The sequence below is a fragment of the Leptosomus discolor genome, chromosome 5 (assembly GCF_034619465.1).
Source record: "Leptosomus discolor isolate bLepDis1 chromosome 5, bLepDis1.hap2, whole genome shotgun sequence".
NCBI classification, from domain to species: Eukaryota; Metazoa; Chordata; class Aves; order Leptosomiformes; family Leptosomidae; genus Leptosomus; species Leptosomus discolor.
In genome coordinates this window covers 29,983,767-30,002,782 of record NC_141395.1, presented here as the reverse complement: position 1 = coordinate 30,002,782, position 19,016 = coordinate 29,983,767, and the positions used below count along the sequence as shown (strand labels likewise).

The 19,016-nt window shown below is 43.7% G+C and overlaps 1 protein-coding gene across 1 annotated transcript in view; it reads left to right on the top strand.

The window, feature by feature from the left end:
• PLEKHM3 (pleckstrin homology domain containing M3) overlaps nt 1-19,016 on the top strand; it is a 73,504-nt gene that overhangs the window by 9,998 nt on the left and 44,490 nt on the right. The window contains exons 2-3 of the mRNA XM_009957424.2: nt 1,872-2,807; nt 16,461-16,606. Of these exons, the coding sequence (XP_009955726.1) occupies nt 1,872-2,807; nt 16,461-16,606 (1,082 nt within the window). The remainder of the gene's footprint in view (nt 1-1,871; nt 2,808-16,460; nt 16,607-19,016) is intronic.

The window sequence follows — 19,016 nt, the reverse complement described above, 5'->3', positions numbered from 1 at the left end:
CCCTATCTGTCTTTCAAAGGTTCTCAGCCTGAGGGCAGAAACCGTGAGTGAAACAGCTCCTGTATTGCTGCGGTTTGTAACGCTGGGTGTCAAGGTCAATTGATGCTGATTTTGTTTTGACCTAATTGTGCTGGGCAGTGGATGAGGAGCTGTTCCCAGGTGGCTACCTTGCTTCTGTGTTGGGAGTAGCATTCTCCAAGGGAGATGGACAGCCAGAGGCAGAAACCTCTTCACTTCTGTCTGTTAATTCTGCCACTGTTTGTAAGTCAAGACCCATCGCTGGAAAGGTGAAGTAGAAGTCAAATGGGAGTAAGAATTTGTTCCTCAGGGCTGGATTGTTTTGGGGTGTCAAGTGTTAGAGTCAGTGCTAGAGTGTAACAGCAAATGCCACTGAATTTATACAGGGACCAACAAAAGTTTCATAGAGCCACATGTCCAGCCCAAGGTGAAAATATGGCATTTCCATGTATTAATGGAGGCTGAACCAGTGCAAATCAGATTGGAACAAATTTTGCGTGGGAACCTTTTTCAAAACTCAGAAATGCTGTAGATAATTCATTTTAAATTCATATCACTTTGGTGCCCAGAGTGGCTCGTGTATGACTGTTTTTTTTGTGGATGAAGAAAATTCTACCCAACTTCACCTTGGGCCCAGGTTTGTGAAAGGATCTGCTCCAAAGCACTTGAAGTGCTGAGGTATATGTGTTTGAGTCTCGGCAGCCTCTCACTTTTCATTTTTGGTTGTGTCTGCTGGCCCTGAGCCTGATTCTCGTAAATCAACAAAGCTCCTCTCTAGTACATGGAGCTGTGCAAAATGTCCTGGTCCTGAGTCGTGCTGAAGTATGGTAAGGAACTGCTGTCGCTGGTCTCAGTTCTCCATTCCCCGTGTCCAGGGTAAATCCGGTGCAGTGCCTGGGTGCTGGCAGCAGGGCTGTTCTGGCTGGTTCCAGCAGTCCCACCATGGGGCACAGCTGTGCCTGTCAGCTACAGGTGGGGCCTCTCTGGCAGAGTGGGTTTCAGAAGGGGCAAAGCAGTGCACGGCAGTGTGAGGAGTGAGGAAAAAAGTGTCAGGAGCAGGCCAGGTTAAGAGGAGGAGAAGGGGCTGTAGGGTCCAGGGCAGGGGTTCCCCTGCAGCCTCTGGTGAGACCATGCTGGGGCAGGCATCTCCCTGCAGCTGCATGTGGGACCCCGTTCTGGAGAAGATGGAGATTTCCTGAAGGAACTGTGACTGTGGAGAGCTTATGCAGGAGCAGGGATGGCAGCCCCTGGAGAAATCCCACGCTGGAGCATGGGAAAAGTGTGAGAAGGAAGCAGCAGCAGAGAGGAACTGACCACCACCCCGCCTCATTCCCCTTCCCCTGCACTGCTTGAGACAGGGGGGAGGTAGAGAGTCCATGTGTGAAAGCATGAAGTTCGGCTTGGGAGAGGAGGGCAGGAGGGGAAGGTGTTCTAATTTGCATGTGTTTCTCACTGTCGAAATCTATTTTAGTTGGCAATAGATTACTTGATAAAGTTGTACTCTTCTGGACTAGCTTCTGAGACACTTGCAGTGTTTTGTGCTCTGTCACTGTTCTCCTCGATAATCTCAGGAAAATTGCTTTGTTTCTATGTCTCTCTGTTTCCCTGTCCCCTTTTTGTAAAGTGTTTTGGTACCTCTGCATAAAAAAGTCCTGTATTCATGTTGGCTCAAATGTAGAGTCAGTGCTTGAGTTTGATAATTGTAACATATTGAGTGAAGGCTATTTCTGTGATACTGTTCTCTAGATGTATCGTGTATGGGTAGGAGAAATGTATAAGCCAGAAAGACGTAGCAATTTGAAATGATTATTTAAAAAGAATTAATGGTAATGTTCTTATTTTGTTTCCTCCAGAACACAAGCCGATGTTCCCAAATATTCTGAAGAAGGGATACTTACAAATTAGAAGAGACGATGACAGCTACTGGCAAACTTGTTATGCTGAGCTTTCGCCATACAAACTATACCTGTATTGCTTGGACAGTAGTGGCAACCAGACTCTTCCCACCGTGTATCCACTCATGCATTTTCAAAGAGTTACTGTTACTGGTTGCATTGAAACCAAGGTGGTGGACGCTATCCTGTCAGACAACTCGCAGCTACAGCTGAAGGCGGAGTCCTCATGGGAGGCTTTGGACTGGGGACAGAAACTCTGGGAAGTGGTGCGTGCTTCTGTGCCTGCTTTCACAAGACAGCAGGATAAACTGGAGAATGTGCCAAAGCCTGAAAATAACCATGACCTTTCTCAAACGAATGGATTATTAGAGAAGCCTATGGAGCTCTTCCTATCCATGAATTTGACTGAAAACACTAAAGAGTACCAAAATATTCTCAAATCAGGGACACTTTATAGGTTAACTGTCCAGAATAACTGGAAGGCATTTACTTTTGTCTTGAACAGGTCTCATCTCATGGCATTCCAACCGGGTAGGCTTGATGAAGATCCATTGCTGAGCTACAACGTTGATGTGTGCCTGTCGGTCCAGACAGATACTCAGGATGGCTGTGACTCTTGCTTTCAGGTCATTTTTCCTCAAGATGTCCTCCGCCTGCGTGCAGAGACCCGTCAGAGGGCCCAGGAGTGGATGGAGGCACTGAGAGCAGCAGCCAATGCTACTAGAAGTTTAACTCAGAACCCACAAGTTACGCTTAGGAACAAACCTAGAGATCGGCCCATTGGAAACGATCTTAGGAAGAGCAAGCGTCAGTCTGTGACCACCAGCTTCCTGAGCATCCTGACCACGCTGTCTCTAGAGAGAGGGCTCACAGTTCAGAGCTTCAAGTGTGCAGGTAAGCAACCAGGCTGCAGCATCTGCACCCCATCCCCTTTCTGCAGGAAAAGAAAATCACTTGGAAGAGCACTTACGTGTTTTAGTAGCATACGGCCGTTCCCTGGCTCTCACTATGGCCATAGACACTTTGGTGTGTTAGCCTTTATTTGCTGTCTGTAAAATGTGGAGAAAAGCCTATGGGATATTCAGGGATTCACCTGCATTTGATGAGCAGTGCTGAAACTTTAGATCCTGCACATACAGTGCTACATGGGCCAGGCTGTTTTCTTGATTCAGGACACTGGAAAGGTGATCTAGAATCAAAGGGATTTGAATTCTGGATACGATGCAACTTTCCAACTTTAAGCACTTTTGTTTCCTTTTACTATTGTGTCTCCTCCAAGTAATTTTTGGAACTCAGTTTCAGCTCTGGGCCTTCCAAAGAGACTCCTCAAAGCATATATGCTTTCCTGAAACCTGTTGTTTGGTGACATGTGTTCTAGCACTGACATTCAGGCATGAGCTCATCTACTGAGTTCTTCCCTTGACGCAGGGCTGAAAACTGACCTTAAGGTTCTGCATCTAATTGTAAATTTCAGTTCATTTGACTAGTCCTAGACAAGATAATGATTTTTATCCAGTTTGGGAATGAAGTGAAAATAGAGAGGACCCATGTGAATGCAGTTTGTTGTCCTTTTAATGTAGCAAGGGCACCTTTGTGGAGCAAATTTGGGCACCTTGTGCCTAAATTACACTTTCTGGCTCACTTTAGTTACGCTCACTTAAAAATTGTCAGCTGTATCAGAAACAGCTTTTCTGGAGGATTTTCCTCTTTTGTTATGGGAGCTGTGAGGGTCCTGCCTCCTCCCCACTCTGCTGTGGAGTGGGGGTCTCCTGTTGGTCTGGAACCACACATGGCTCTGGGGGGGCTGTGTGGGCCCAGGACCTGCTGGCTGACCTGAATCCCTTCCAGGGGAGACCTGGGCCCCAGAAGTACTGGCTTGCCCTCAGAACTTCCTCTGAGTGCAGCTGGGTTTGACCCTCTCAGGTAGTCACTTATAGGTGGTGTTCTGCTCACCTCTCCACAGTGCATGGCACCCACCTGGTAGCTGGAGCATCGTGAAAGGTTGGCCTCACTGCAGTTAATGATTTGGTCATGATATTTGGGCTTCTGCCTGAATTCGGTTCTGTTCTTGGGCAAAAACTGTGTGACTTCATGTCAGTTTTTCCTGGGAGTAATTATGTGCCAAACTGCTGCTGAAGCTGAAGGTGCCTGGGTCCTATGATAACTCTGATTACCTGAACACTGTTGGACAATGGTCATGTCTTACCTTTAAGGGTAGTTGTGAGAGTGAAAACTGCAGGGATACTCTGGGAATGGGTCAAGTAAGTACCCCTAAGATGGATCCAGCCCAGTGTGTTACCCAGCAGAGGCAGCTTTGTGAAACTCAAGAATATAGCAGAATTAAGAGCCTCATTTTAAGATAATGTCCCAGAAGACATCAAAACTTTATTCCCTTCCCCTAATTTCTTTTAATTCAAAGCTCGGTAGAGGAAAATTTTGTAATTTTGCTTCATCCTCTGACTGAGATCCAGGAGTTTCAAGTGAGCATTTCCAATCCTCCTCAAAAATAGGATCAGGCCCTGGGATGGCAACAAAATTCACATCTCTGTTGTGAAACAGGTTTTAGTCTTGCATTATGTAGTATGGAGCAGACTTTTCGGTGGGAAAGTGTGGATTTCCTCTCCCAAGCACAGGATGATTCATCTGCACTTGCTCATGTGTTCCTGACAGAAATAAGGTGCTCTGACCCTGTCAGGGTTGCCTGGAGTCTTTTCCTGATACGCGAGGCATTCCCAGTGCTCCTGTGGTCTCTTTTAGTCTGCAAACCTGAACAAACGCCCTTGTGCAGAGAAATGTGAGTTGTGGAGGGTCTGTGAGAAGCTGGCCACTGGGATTCCCTGTACCTGAGGATGGGGATGCACAGCACTTACTGTAGGAGCAGACCCTTTGCCATCTGCCCGAGACCCTTAGAGCTGGTCTTTGAGAGTCGGCTGGAACTTGTAGCTGTTACCATGGCACAAAGAAATGAATATTTGTAATTATAACTGGGAGAAACTGGGGAAACTTGGCTGGCTCAGAAAAGTTTGTGCTGAGGGGACTTTGGAGGCACACCACCGAGCTGAGACTCTCTCCTTGTACCTTGCTCCCTGCAGGCAGTTTGTGCTGTTCCCCAGCATGGGCTGCTGTTTAACCTACGGGGCCTGCTGTTGGTAATTACAGCTTGCAGGCATTGAGAGTGGTTTTCCCTAGGGCTGCTGGGAGGGGTAAGCTTGGAAAAGGATGGGGAGGGGGTAGGAAGAAAAGTTTTGCTGTGAATTCTTCAGCCATTTAGTGCAAATTCCTGTAATTACCGTCTTTGTGTCCTGTCCCAATGGCACATAATACAGCAGAAGCCTTTCCTAATTGAGACCTTACAGGAGGTACAAATCCCTCCTTTGTTCGGCCTGACAAATTAGTGCCAGAAAGTGGCAAGGTCCGAGTGGGAATCAAAGGCAAGCAACACAAAGATGGAACTTAAGGCTACAGTAATAACCCTCTCTAGTCCTGCAAGGGTGGGAGGGAAGGAAAAGTAATGACCAATGAAAAATGAAGGGTTTTTTTTGTTGTAAATTCCCTTGACATGACAGCACCTCAGGGCTGCTTTATTTATTTAGGAAAAGTGATTAAATAGTAATACAACAGGGCAGACCATTGTCTCTGCAGCTACCCCCCCCCCCCCAGACCCCTGCTGCCTTGGCTAATTGATTGACAATGAACCTCTGATAAAGAAGGTTGTTGGGAGGACCTGATGGGGACAGGGGTTTGGGGTTTTGGTTTTTTTTTCATTTTCTCTTTGCAGTCTTTGTGAAGTTCCCCTCCTCCCCGATTTTTTTCTCTTTGAAATGCCCTCTCCATCCCCCTCTCCTTTCCTCCCTCAGTAAAAGCTTTTCGAGGGACTGCTCCCAGACAAACAGCTGACACTCACAAGCAGGTAGGGAAGAATGCGAATGTCTGTGCCTCGCTATTGACGAGTTTATCTTGGAGACTGACTAGCACTTTTCGACTCATGGTATAAGCCAGGGTGGTGATGTCAGATGTAGTCATGGGGCAGGGGGGACAAACTGTTGATACACTGGAGTCAGAAGGGCAGCTTGAAAAAAAAGTGTTCGTTCTTGATCAGCAGATATAAAAGCTTTTCCCTGCATTTCTCGTTGTCTTACTGTGGAGGGCAGGGCGTTGTTTCTTGCAGTTTCCAAAAATGAATGAATAGGCCACTGGTTAACAGTGGAAAGGCACGGTTTTATAAACACTTTTACCTTTGCTGCCATTATTTGTATTTTTTTGGCTTGAAACAGTAATACAGTGGGGAACATGGCATTAACGAGAAACTACTGGCACTGGAATGGCAGCCTCCTCTGTCCTTTGCATGTTCATATAACTGCAAGCTTGATCTTACCCTGTTGCTGAGGTACAACAGTGTTCCCGTGGGAAGTGTTTGGGGCTCTGAGCAAGAGTGGCATTTGTGAGCGTTGATCTGCTCAGGTGAGACTTTGGAGGGACCTACCCGTTGTCTTCAAATGGATATGAAGCAAAAGTTGGTTGTAAGTCCAAGCTGGTAAATACAAGGTTTTATGAGTCATTCTTTAATATGTAGGAAATAGGAGACATGCATCTCATTAGAATGATCTTTTGGGGGGGGTGTGCGTTGTTATTTTTTATGTCTTCATTTCACATGGATTCAAGAGAAATCTCCAAACTGTTCGCATTACTTCATTTGGAATGAAGTGGCTTCTGTCAAAACATGCGTTTTGGCAAGAGCAACACCTTGCAGACAGTGGTAGCTGGTTGTGAGTACTCCAGTAGCTGTCCTGTCTCCCTGTTGGGCTGCCTATGAGCTCCTGGGGAAAGGCAGGCATTTCTCCTGGAGTTACTCTCCTGGAGGTCTGTAAGGAGCAAATGTCCTCAGCTGCCCTTCACTACTGCTATTCTCTTGGCATGTGCCTTCATGTCTCCATAGTTGGGGAAGACAAATGGCTTCTGCCTTGGCCTCCTGTTTTTGCATAGCTCCTGTTCTTTTGATGTCTATCTTCCTTTTCACCTTTTACTTTTTCTCTCCTTATCCTTTATTAAAACAAACATTTTTTCAGAGAAGTCAGTTGTGTCTGCCAGGACCTCTTGTTGCTTAGACAGCAAGTCCTAATGGATGTGGGAGTTTCTGCCTTCTGCAAAGTATGCACTACACTCTTTTATTTATCTGTGTGGCTTCACTTGCTTCTCTTCTGGGGTGCCTTCTGTATTTTCCTACCTGCTTTCTCCATGTCTCCTCACTTGCCAAAAGGATAAATACTGCTATTAGGGCTCCGCTGACTTGGCTGGCTGAGCTGAACACTAGGTGTGGAGAAGCCAAGGTTAGTAAATGGGCTATTTCCTGAGCTTGCAGCCCTGTCTAATTGAGCAGCAGGAGAAAAGCTGTTGGCTTTCAAGGAGTCATTCTGCCTCTAGTGCTGTGATCACGTGTGTGGATGGGGGACAGTCCAGTGCAACATGCCCAGCTAGTGCAGCCTCTGCTGTAGCTCACCCCACTGGTCTGAAACCAGCCCCTACTGTAAAAGTAAAATTCCTTCTCCCCCCTCAATGAAAAGAAGGTGTTTTCCTAATAGATTGCAAGCCAGCAAGTGTGATTTAAAAAAAAAAAACTAGCCGGGTGTGATGTTGACTTTGTTCAACTTCTCAAAAAGCCATATAGTTGAAACTTCTCAAATCCAGATATTTGAAAAGCAGGTGCTCCTTCCTTGAATTTAGCAATACTTTGTGAACTGTCATCACACCAACACTTATTTGTAGCATGTCACTGAAATAAAAATACTAGGGGACAAATCTTAGCAAATGTACCACAATAATAAAATACCAGAAGGTCCTTTGGAAGGTTGTCAGCACTCTTGTCACATTTTTAGTCCCAAATAGCAATTGTTCTCACCTGTCCAGGGCTTTTAGGATTGTGCTTTCTAAGTGCTGTATATATTTTGTGCTTGGTTTCATTTCAATTGATCTCTTTGTTCCAAGACTTTAGCAGCTTTTTGCCTTACCTGTATTTGAGACTCTGTAAAATCCCCTGAGAATGTGCTTTGCACTGTAAAGGTTTTAGTGTTTAAGTATCTTCACTTTAGACCACAGTCCAGCCTTGTATGTGCCTTTCAGGCCCTGTTTCTATTGATTCAAAAGTAAAACTTCCACTGCTAACAGTGGTGTTTCTAAACTCTTATTCTTTGCTAGCCAAGACCAGCTGATAGAAAAAACATCTTCCATGTCTAAATTAGTATTTAGAAAATATGCCATGTCTAAACAAGGCCACTGACTTGTTGGGCGGAATGGTGGGAAGGTTTCCAGACAGGGATGACTTGAATTTGTATAGCAACGAGTACTTAACTTGCAATGGAACCTACGTGTTTCAGAACACAATGTTGCTGGTCCACAGTGCTTTGCCCTGTGGCAGCTCTTGTTTGGGGAAAGATCAGAAGATACCACATGGTATCTCTTTTACTTGCTTGAGTTGTTTAAACCTGTTACCAGTGATCAGTTATAATCACAGAACCCATTTAATCTTCAGCTGTAAGGTGACTGAGCTCTTCAATTAGTTTTAAGATGGCTTGACTAGGGGAAATGGCAGTGAAAACTGTTGGCTTTGTCTAAGCTAGTAGAAGTTAAGTCCTTCACCTTCCTGGGATTTGGCTGGCACCTTCATGGAGTGAGATTTTCCCCTTCGTAGGATTTGGTTTGGAGTTGGCCTGCTGCTGCCCAGAAGGGTGTTTTAGATGCGTACTTGGACAATTCAGTGTCTGTCCTGCACCTGGTGTGCATGTTGCAATCCTCAGCTGGTGCTTTACTGACTTCATTGCCTCAGCCCTGCAGGCAGAACAGCTGATACAAATGTCTTGTCTAATGAATCTACGTATTTCTCCTGGCAGGTTCAGAGGACCCTTGTGCTGCCTGTATGGGGATAGGTGACACCATCACTCTAATCTGCCCTTGTGAACAGCTCTGCAGGTTTTCAGTATGTTCTTTTTTGTTCTTTTTCTTTCCATCACAAATAAAATATTTGTGCTTATTTCTTTTACTGTTACAAGCCCAATTCTGCTGTGAGTAGGCATGTCGCTGCTCTCAGTGTAGGCTCTGTGTTTGTCCTTGGCTATGCCTTGTTTCTTCCTGGCTTGTAGGTGCTAGATATGAGTTCCACTGCCCGCAAAGAACTCTTGGTTGCTAGGGGATTTTTTTGGTCCATTTATTGTGTGAAGCCAGTCTTGATGAATCTTTTGGCACAAAGTTTAAAAAAGATAATGGCAAAACCAGGGAGCCTAAATGTCCAAGTCTTACCCTTGTTGGGATGGAAGAAGCTACATTTGGACAAAAAGAAGTGTTTTCAGACCTGAAAACTCGAATGCGTACGTGCGTGCTTTCTCTCTCTCTCTCTTAGCAAACCAGGTAGCCTTCAGTGTGAGTAAATGAGTGAGCAGTGCAGGGGTAAGTGGTCTTCAGACTAACTGCGGAGCAGAAATGAAAACTGAGTTGAGACTCTTTTTGCTAAATGACCTGGCCACAGCTGAGGACGCTGGCACCAGCATTTGCTCTGATCACTCTGATCACACAAATGGCTGGCCTGCTCTTTGCCCTGTTCTCTTGTCTACCTTCTCAGTATATAAACCCAAGCATGAGTGTAATCAACTGTAGGAATGGGAATACTGTTATTAATTATGCTCAAATTATCTACTTACTCCTAGCTGGCAGACTTGAAGAGCTGGCCCAGAGAGTATGTTCAGTTCCCATCTCTGACTAAAGAGCTGGTGAATTACTGAATCCTGCCAATAAGTCATTCCACAGGAGCTTCCATTCCCTTCTGTCAGGCAGTCCTTCAGAGTCTCAGCAAAGCATCAGATATTGCAGGGAGTAATCCTATAAGGGCATGGTAGTGGAACAGCACATTAGCTTGAGGTATACGATATTCTTCCTCAGCACTGTTGTCCTGGGAATGGGGAGAAAGGAGTTGGAAGTGTGCACTATGAGAATGCAAACTGGCCATGCATTAAGGATTCACAAACTATAAATGTGTGTGAAGCGTGTCTTCATAGCTGTTCATAATTCCCTTGGAGCAAGTTCTCTGGCAAGAATGGCAACTTGGCCCTTCTCAGCATTTGACACTGGAGGTAAAAGAACCTATACTCTGGTGAAATTCAAGTGGGGAAATCCAAGCAAATAAAAAGCTAGTTTCCAGAAGTATAGATTTGTTGCAGCCGTTTGACACACAGGTAGTATTTTTTGGTCCTGATTAATTGATGAAATGTTCTTGACTTATATATGCAAAGTGCAAACTTACACTTTGACATTGATGTTTTTTCAGTGTTAACATTTGCAGGCTTAACTATTATTAGTTTTATTGCAAAGGCAGAATTTAGCTGTGTAACCTGCAGCATGCTTGTATGCTATCTTCTTCGAAGTGTTAAGTGTAATACAAACATGCAGAACGTTGCCTATGCATGTATATGTGCTGTCATCTGGCTTGTTTCCACCAGTGATTTTTTTTTTCTTGATCATCTTCCTGGAGAGGGTCACAGCTCTGTGTGATCAGCATGACTGACGTAAAGGTTGTTGTTTACTTCGCCTACCCCTAGCAGTCTAAATATTGGATGTCTACGCTAATCCAGTCTTCACTGATTGGAAGATAGCCTGGGTGCTTAGGGGATGATTCATCTCATCTGCCTTGGAGAGATCCTCTGCGGCAGTGTGCCTGTGAGACATCACTAGTAGGATGGGATGGGTCACTCTCTGGAGTGGCCTGTCTCCCCAGCCCAGGCTACAGCCAGTAGCCAGCAAGCCTAGACTGGGTAGGCTAAGTTAGCTGAGCTGGATTGTGTGAGACGGGAAAGGCAGGGCTATGCATTGTATCTTCAAGTGGCATTAACAAAGATGTGAAGGCTGATAATTCAGGGCTTAGTCCTGAGCTCCAGCTAAGAGTCAAGGTTTCCATTGACTCAGAACAGTTAGTCCATCGTTTGGAGTCTGTTTTAAAAAAAATGAGTCTGGGAGTTGAGGACTAGTGAACCCTTCCTTATTTCTGGAAAAACTGATCTAGATTATCATTAAAGTGGAATTTGTACATTGCTGTCATAAATAATGGTGTCATAGGTTGCTTAGATAATTATAACTGGATAGAGTCAAACTCACATGACTTCAACAGGGAAAATTTTCTGCCTTTAATCTGTTAAGGTTTTTTTGTTGTTTGTTCCTTTTTTTTTTTTTTTAAAGTCTGCAAGCTTGTAAAAAATGTAGGCAAAGTGAGTCAGACTTTGCTTGAAGGTTTATGAGTTTTTGATTATTTCTTCAGAAAGAGAATTGCTTTGGAAAAAAAGTAGTGCTGGGAAAAGGACAAAATGTAATGCAAATTCAAACTTGGGTAGGCATGAGGGAGAACTGAGCCAGATTGTTAGTGTGTCTTCCTGGTGAGTTTGAGTTTTCCCATGGTGCAGTGAGCTGGAATAGATGCACAGAAACACAAGGCCAGCAACGGAAGTAATTCTCACCTTCTCTTTCTGTTTGTGCTGAGCAGCTAGAGCCATGTTGTATGTCTGATCTGAGACTGAAAATTTGTTGCTATGCTCCTTCTGCTTAGTCTGCTTTATGGCTTTATCAAGCTGAAAGCCTTTTGAAGTCTGGGTCATTTTCTTTTCTTCATATTGTGTGTTGTTTCTAAATGAATTAACTTCTAAGCTAATCTGTCACAGATTTAATTATGGTGCACAATCACAAGGGAGTTGCCTTTTTCTGATACCGAGCAAGGAAGTTTATTGAATAAAGAAAACAGTTGTGTACTTCATTCTTGTTTGGTCTTTGTTGCATTATGGAGCTATTCCAATCTTTTCTTGCTAAAAGATTAAAGATCTGGATAAAAAGAATAGTTGTGTGTGTCTTCCTTGACCATAAGAGTATGCAACACCTTGCAAGTGACAGAAATGGTGTTTTCCACACTTTGCAGAAGAGGAATTGTATTCAAGTGTCTTGGATTCCTCATCCATGCTATCCTCACCACCACCTTAGGTCAAGGAGAGAGACTTGGTAGAACTTTTAAACCTTATCTTCCTGTACTTTTCTTCCCAAAGTCTTGGCACTTGGAGATGCACCTCTTGATGTTGATACTTCTGCTCTGCTCACAGACATGTTGTTGAGAGAGGTCTTGCTGCTATTTTTTCTAACTGCTATTTTCTTTGCTTGATTCCAAGACTGTTTTGTTATATTTTCTGTGATGAAAGGTTTGAGATTACTCCTTCCCTCACTTTGCTGACAGTATACTTACAGCTACACTTCTTCCCTCTGTGGCTTGCTCTGTAACATCCTTTAGGTAGGGGTAATTTGGGGTAATAGTAAATATCACAGTGTTCTGCACTAGGCTCAGGGTTTGCCAGACCTTTGTACAGATGTTATATGGATAATATTATGTGTGAGCATTAGGAATAGGTGAGAGAGGTTTGGTGAAAGTTGTACTGCTTTTTTCCCCACATCCTGTGGAAGGTGCTTTCTCTAGCTGTAGGCAAGTAAGTGTTTTCTCTGCAAACATGAAATGGTTCCTTCCCCCACCCTAAACTATTTGTTGAGTTGCATTAGTGATCTCTGAGGTGGTCAGCCACATCTGACTGTCTTGCTGGGAGGGGTGCTTAAGAGTTTAAAGCCAGGAATCAGTTCTAGCTTTGCTTCTGGTAAACATGATGACAGGTTTATGTACCTCCATGTCCAGGTGCAGGATTTCCAAGGGCATTGAGCCACAAGCTATTCCTTCTTCCTCCTCTTTCTCTCTCACTCTTGCTCTATTTTTTCCCATCTTAAAAAAACAAAGTAGCATAAGTGGTCTATGCCACAGAAATATGTTTGTCGCACTACATCACTTTGAACTGTGTAACATCAAAGAAAATCAGTGCTTTGATAACTTGATTTGAAAGGATTGTAGAAATAGCCGTCATTATGAATCACAACAGAATAGGAATGGAAAAGATGGTGATTTTCAAACAGCAAAGCTTGTAAGGCAAGGGAAAAATGTAAGGTGGTAGGTGCCAGTGCCACATTCTCATCTAAAATACCCCAACTTTACAACAGTTATGTAGCTTTGCAGGATATGATGTACTTGAGGATATGAAGAGGAATCAAAGATACTCTTTATAAAAATGTGTTTCTGAGGAACAGGGAAACCAACATGGGCTCAGAGAAGGGCTGGAATAAGGGAGAAAGCAATGCATGCTGCTCAGGTAGGAACTTCTTCTGCTTTCTCCTCTTTATAAAACCACCCTTCCTGGAGGGAAGGGCATCCAAAGTGCTTGCTGAGACCCTCCTCACTCCAGAGACCCTCGGTTCTTATGGGCTGGATGTAGGGAGGAGGAGGAAAGCCCTCCCTGAACTTCTGTGCTTTGTCGTTCCTCTCCTGAGGAAACTCTCTCTGTGGACTAGAATGAGTTTCTAGCTCTAGGAAGTTGCAAGAAATTAGGCCTTAAAATGGTGAATTCTCAACTGCAAGTGTTTTCATTTAGGATGATGGCAATTCAAATTGGAGTTTAGCTGATTCTTGCCTTCAGTCTAATGGGTAGGAGTTAGGGCACTAAGACAAACTAGCACCTGTGGAGTGGCAAGGAGTGCACAGTGGCAGTTAAGTGAAATCAGTGTATCCTGTCCCACCCCTATCCTTATCTCCCAGATGAGCAAGTGTTGGCTAGTGGGGAATGTTTATAAAGTTTTCAGTGGCATTGAAGTAGGAGATTCAGTCTCATTCAGACACAGCTTTACCACTAACACTTCATCAGCTGGTCCAAACACATTGAGCTAGAAAATACTACATGTCATTTAGCAGTCTCTTTCATCCAGTGTGAGGTGGTGGCTGTGTGTAATGAAAACTAAAGTTGGAGCCAGTTGAGGTATAAAGATGGATGTTTCAGTGCTTTTCAGTGGTAGGAAATTCAGAGACAACTAGTGAGGAAAAAGATTCAGACTCTTCACTTGTTTTAGCAAGGCTGGCACAGAAGAACATGCTGTATTGAGGTACTGCTAACACAAACATCCTTTCTGAGGGCTTGTTCCTATTTAGCTTGGGAAACAGGAGTGTTCTCTTTTGTGGGTTCCTTTGTCTTGCTCCATGAGGAGAGGAGTGGACTTACGTCTCTCTTTCATTTCCAGGGGGGGCAAGATTTACCTCTGTTGCACTTTTAAAAACATGGGCTCCATAGCAACAGTGCAAGTATCTTCTGCAAGCATCTTCCAGGGCTACTAGTCAGATGAATCTCGTGTCAGACAAACAGGACTGGTATTTCATGTCTCATCAGCTGTTCAAAACCTTCACCTTTATGTATGAATGCATTGTAAAATTGAAAGAACAGTTCTATATGTACTATGGAGCACTGAAACTGAGCTTACTACCAGGTGCGCCTGCTGACTTCGTCCATAACAGCACACTGAAGCAGAACTACATGAAAACTCCTTAGACTAGTTAGGAAACTGCTTTTTAAAAGAGAAAAGAACAGGAAAGGAAAGATGGGAAAATGCGTGCTTTGCACTGAGGGAAGTATGAAGTTGTTGACTCCTAAATCCTGATCCCAAGCCACAGTCATAGGTTAACTTTTTTTGTAACACACTGCTGAATTACTTGAATTGACTTTACCCTTTATAAAAGGCATGCCTGCATTCTTTCTGCCCTAAAAATAGTGCTTTGCAAAAAGTTCTGCTAATATTTACCATGCAAAAATTATTTCTACAGTGATGATAGTTTACAGTCATAATGTTTGTATTTTCTGTTGATTATTAGCTAAGATGAGATTACATTTTTGCATTACGTATGTTGAGTTATACCACTTGAGTTATGTGTTTATACTTATGCTCTGATCTTATGAATGGTAAAGGAGGAGACATTAACATAAATATCATCGGAGACACTAACGTAAGTATCTCTTTCATCAACTGACCTGTTTCTGTATTTGCCTTTTTCAAGAAGCTGCATATCCTCACTTCAAAAAAAAAAACGGAGGTGGGAGAGAGATGGAGACAGGACATGTCCCACACTAATTGACTTGACAGTGTATATTGCAGAGAATCAATGGCCAAATGGCTCTGGAGTGTGGAAGAGGAGGAAGTAAACTAATTGTATTGGTCAAGCTATGCTAATTATTTTGATTAGAGCAGAAGGGATGTGGTAGCATCAGCTGATGGGGAGAAGGAGGACTTGAATTTATGCCTAAAGTAGTTGAGCTGCAATCTCTTCTCAAATCAGGATAACTTCTGCTGGAGAAAGATGCCTTCCATAGGAGAAGTTACATAATTACACTAAACAAAATCAGTTACAGTGATAAAAGCAGTCAGTCAGTTGACTTCTGCCTGAAAAATTCAATTTAACCAATACTTTTGCTGTAAAAGTGATGTGCAAGGATTCTGCTAATCAGCATTACTAACCAGCTCCAGCAGAGATCGTCTGAGCATACAGCACATGCTGGAGTGGGGCTCTGGTGCTAATTGTTTCTATAGCTGTCATTGTCATATGGGGACACTAGCATTTGAAGGAAAAGCAGAAATACTGTCATGTGTGCTGTGTCAAAGAGGTGTTAATAACAACCACAGACATCTCATTGTATCTTATCCAAACATTTTTAGCCTGTCTTCCTGAGCAGGTTGTTTAATGTGACTATGCTGTCTTCAGCGTTCCACTCTTTAATTATTTGAACCTGTTGGCTCATTTTAGCCACACTGGAGAGAAAGACAGAGGTGTCAAATACATTGAGTTTCTATGTGTTTTGTGAAAACAGGTGGTCAGGTGAAGGAGAGCTCTGCATTAGTTCTTTCCAACTCACACAGCAGCTTTTGAATACATTGTTTTACCCCAGGGACTCCACACAAGAGGGCATGGGAAGAGGCATGGGATCCAGCTGTGAAAAAAGTATCAGGCAGACCTCAGAGCTTGTAAGACACAGGATAATCCAATTGTAAGGAAAAAAAAAACCTGCAGGAAACTGAGCTGTGTCACTACTGCTAGTCAAGGACTACTCATGCTCAATGTGACTGCTGCTCACAGTTGTTATTCATGGTCTGACTGTGGTTTGCCTTGGCTGTGCTAATTCTGTGACTGAATCCTACCTGCCAAGTCAGCATCCCTTCTGGCTGTCAGAAGGAGCTGGCTTGTGCTCCTCCAGGCAGCCAGTGTTGGCCCATTCTGTTATGGGGAAAATGGGAGCTGTCTGGAGCAAGTGCACAGTACTTCTGTGGTCTGGTGTTTTCTGACTAAGCTTCAAGTTGTGGTTTTCAGATGGCTGTGGCTTTTAAATGCTGAGTGTCTCAAAGCTAGTCTTCTGCCTTTTTTCTTGAGAATCCTTTGACTGCTCTCTGAACTCTTTAACAAAGACGCCCAAGTTAGTGTATGCTTGTGCAGCACTAGTCCAAGAATACTGATATTTATTAATCCTATTTTTAGGGATTGAGAAATGGCTCATTGGCAAAATAAATAAATAAAATTTAAAAAGGGTCTCAAGAATGGTGAATAATATCTTACTGCATCCTGAGTGTGTACCTCCTGGCATGGTGTACCAACCCAGACTTTTTCCGCTCTCTCTTCTCCAGGCTGTCAGCGCTCCATAGGCTTGTCCAATGGGAAAGCCAAGGTGTGCAGCTACAGTGGATGGTATTACTGCAGCACCTGCCACGTGGATGACAGCTTCCTCATCCCTGCACGGCTAGTTCATAACTGGGACACTTCCAAATACAAGGTAATCTCCCTGCAGGTTGGCTTGCTAGCAAGTGAACTGAATTGCTCTTTAGATAGAAACACAGACATTGCTACAGGTTGAAGGTTACAGGCATTGACTGCTGATACTGTCATCTTTGTCCCTCTTGCCAGAATGAGCCATGTTGTCTCAACAAGACAGATGTTTTTATAACAGTTTTCCTTAGCCAGGCCTAAGGCTTTCCTCCACAGGAGCAGCCGTGCTCCTCTTTCTTGGTGGCATTTTTTCCATCATTGCTGATCTGTTTGTCTAAGAGATGGGGAGGGACAGAACACTGAAACCGCTCTTTTAGTCCTAATCTTTGCAGTTATTAGGCCCTTGAGGAGTATTGGTTTCGTGAGTACTAGGGGCTATGAATTGACACTGCTTGGTGATGGATACTAAATTGTGGAAATGCCCACAGGAAACTGGCATACCCAAGCATGGTGTTCGCAAGGTCCAGTATGTCCTATCTCTTGGCATGAATATTTCAAGGACGCTCACTGGAGGGACATTGCTGTAGTGCGTGTTTGGACCAGACAGCCAAAAGTAACATAAAGAAAATATTCTGTATTCTGCAATCATTCACTTACCACACAAGCAGCTTTTCTAAAACTTCCATAATCTATTTGCTGCTGCCTCAGTGGCTGGTTGCTAGATAGGAGGAAGTGATTACCTGCCTCAAAGCATTATGCCAGCAAACACAGTAGCAGTGTTGTTTTGCCATCTCGGGGAGCGTATGTTGAAACAATAAAAAACTCATAAGGCATCCACACCATGCTAGAGCTTCAGACCTAGCAACCACTGTTAGGAGAGGCTGTTTGATGTTTCGCGTCTGCGAATATTATTATTATGGGCTATTTGAAAAGGCAAAAAGTAACCAGTAAATGCCCTATTAGAGGAAAAACAACTCTCTTGAAGAAAATTTGTCAGACAGAGAGATTATTAAAGGGTAGCCAGAGCCTGCCATCAGCAAAATGATAGTCTTGTGCTATGAAATGCAAGATTCTTCAGAGTTACAAAGCTCTTATGTGTGGAGATAAAAACCTGTCCCTTTCCTAGAAGCTAGGAATGTGTATTTAAGAGTTCTTTATTTGGATGCTTTTACCAAGGACTAAATTTGACAGCCCACAGTAGTTTAGGTAGCCCTGATATGGGGCAAGTGGATGGTAAGGGAAAGACCTCATATCAAGCTATCAGTAATACTGCCAAGAAAATAAACTGTTTTGTTTTCTAAACCTGCAGGGTAAAAGCTATGCTCTATGCTCTGTTTCCTGTGGTCTTGGTATAGTCAGCTGAGGCACAAAAGGAAACGAGACTTTCAGTCTTAAGCATTCATTGAAAACTTAATGTACTGTAATCTCACTGTAACAGTAACAAATTATCAGTCTGCACTTATTGTATATAGGCAGAGGTGTCTTGGGAGCACAAGCAAATTCCATGCAGGTACTTTACCAGTCTCTGTGCCAAAGTGCTCAGAAAGGTGGATTTAAGAAAGGGACACCATCCCTCAGGTGGGAAAACACTACAACATCCCCAACTATTAGAGCAGAAGCTAAGGCAGGGAGGGAAGGTGAAGAGGACATCATATGCCCCAGTGGCAGTGTGACAACTGAGCTGAGATCACTGGTTGGATCTCCTCCATGTATAGCATTAAAGTAACAAGTAGGTCTTGTTACTTTTGTGAAATATTTGGGGTTTTCCCCTTTCTGTTCAATTCTGCATACATGTGCTTTTATTTCTGTCCCTGCTATACCTCTGTGCGAACTAAGCAGTACTTTTCTGAGGTAGAGCACACATTACTTTTACATCTGCATTTGCTTTCTCCATTCAGAGATGTCTGATGTCTATTTCTTCTGTATGATCTAAAAGTCAGCTTACTGCTGGCTGCTGCACTTAACAGTTATAACAAAACTGTGATTCCTTAGTAGTGTATCGATTGAATGTGCTGATTTGGCAAAGGCAGATATTTTGTCCCACTTCATTGAGGTGATCTTCATAGTAATAATTTTCTTTGGCCTCATTTTAAAGGAAGATAATTTGTCAGCATTTCACCTCCCATAATTGGCTAGTGTGTCCACACAGAGCTCTGCAGCAACATCCCAAGATGCAGATAAACAACAGAGCTTCTTGTAAAGGCCCAGCCCTGCCCCTCACAGGTAGTGCAGCAATACCTGAAAGTGAAGCTTCTGCAGTGGTTGACTTGCTTCTGGCCAGACTCATGGCATACCCCAGAGAGGTCCTGCAGGAAATAAGCACGTAACACATTTGATGGTCAGTACTGAAACAAGGCTTCAGTCTTCAGAAGCTTCTGCTTCACCCAGACTGAAATGTGCCTGTTGGTCCACCAAATGGAAACAAAGTGAATGAAGAGTTTGAAAACCTGCTTTCCTTCCCACTGTCACCTTTGCCC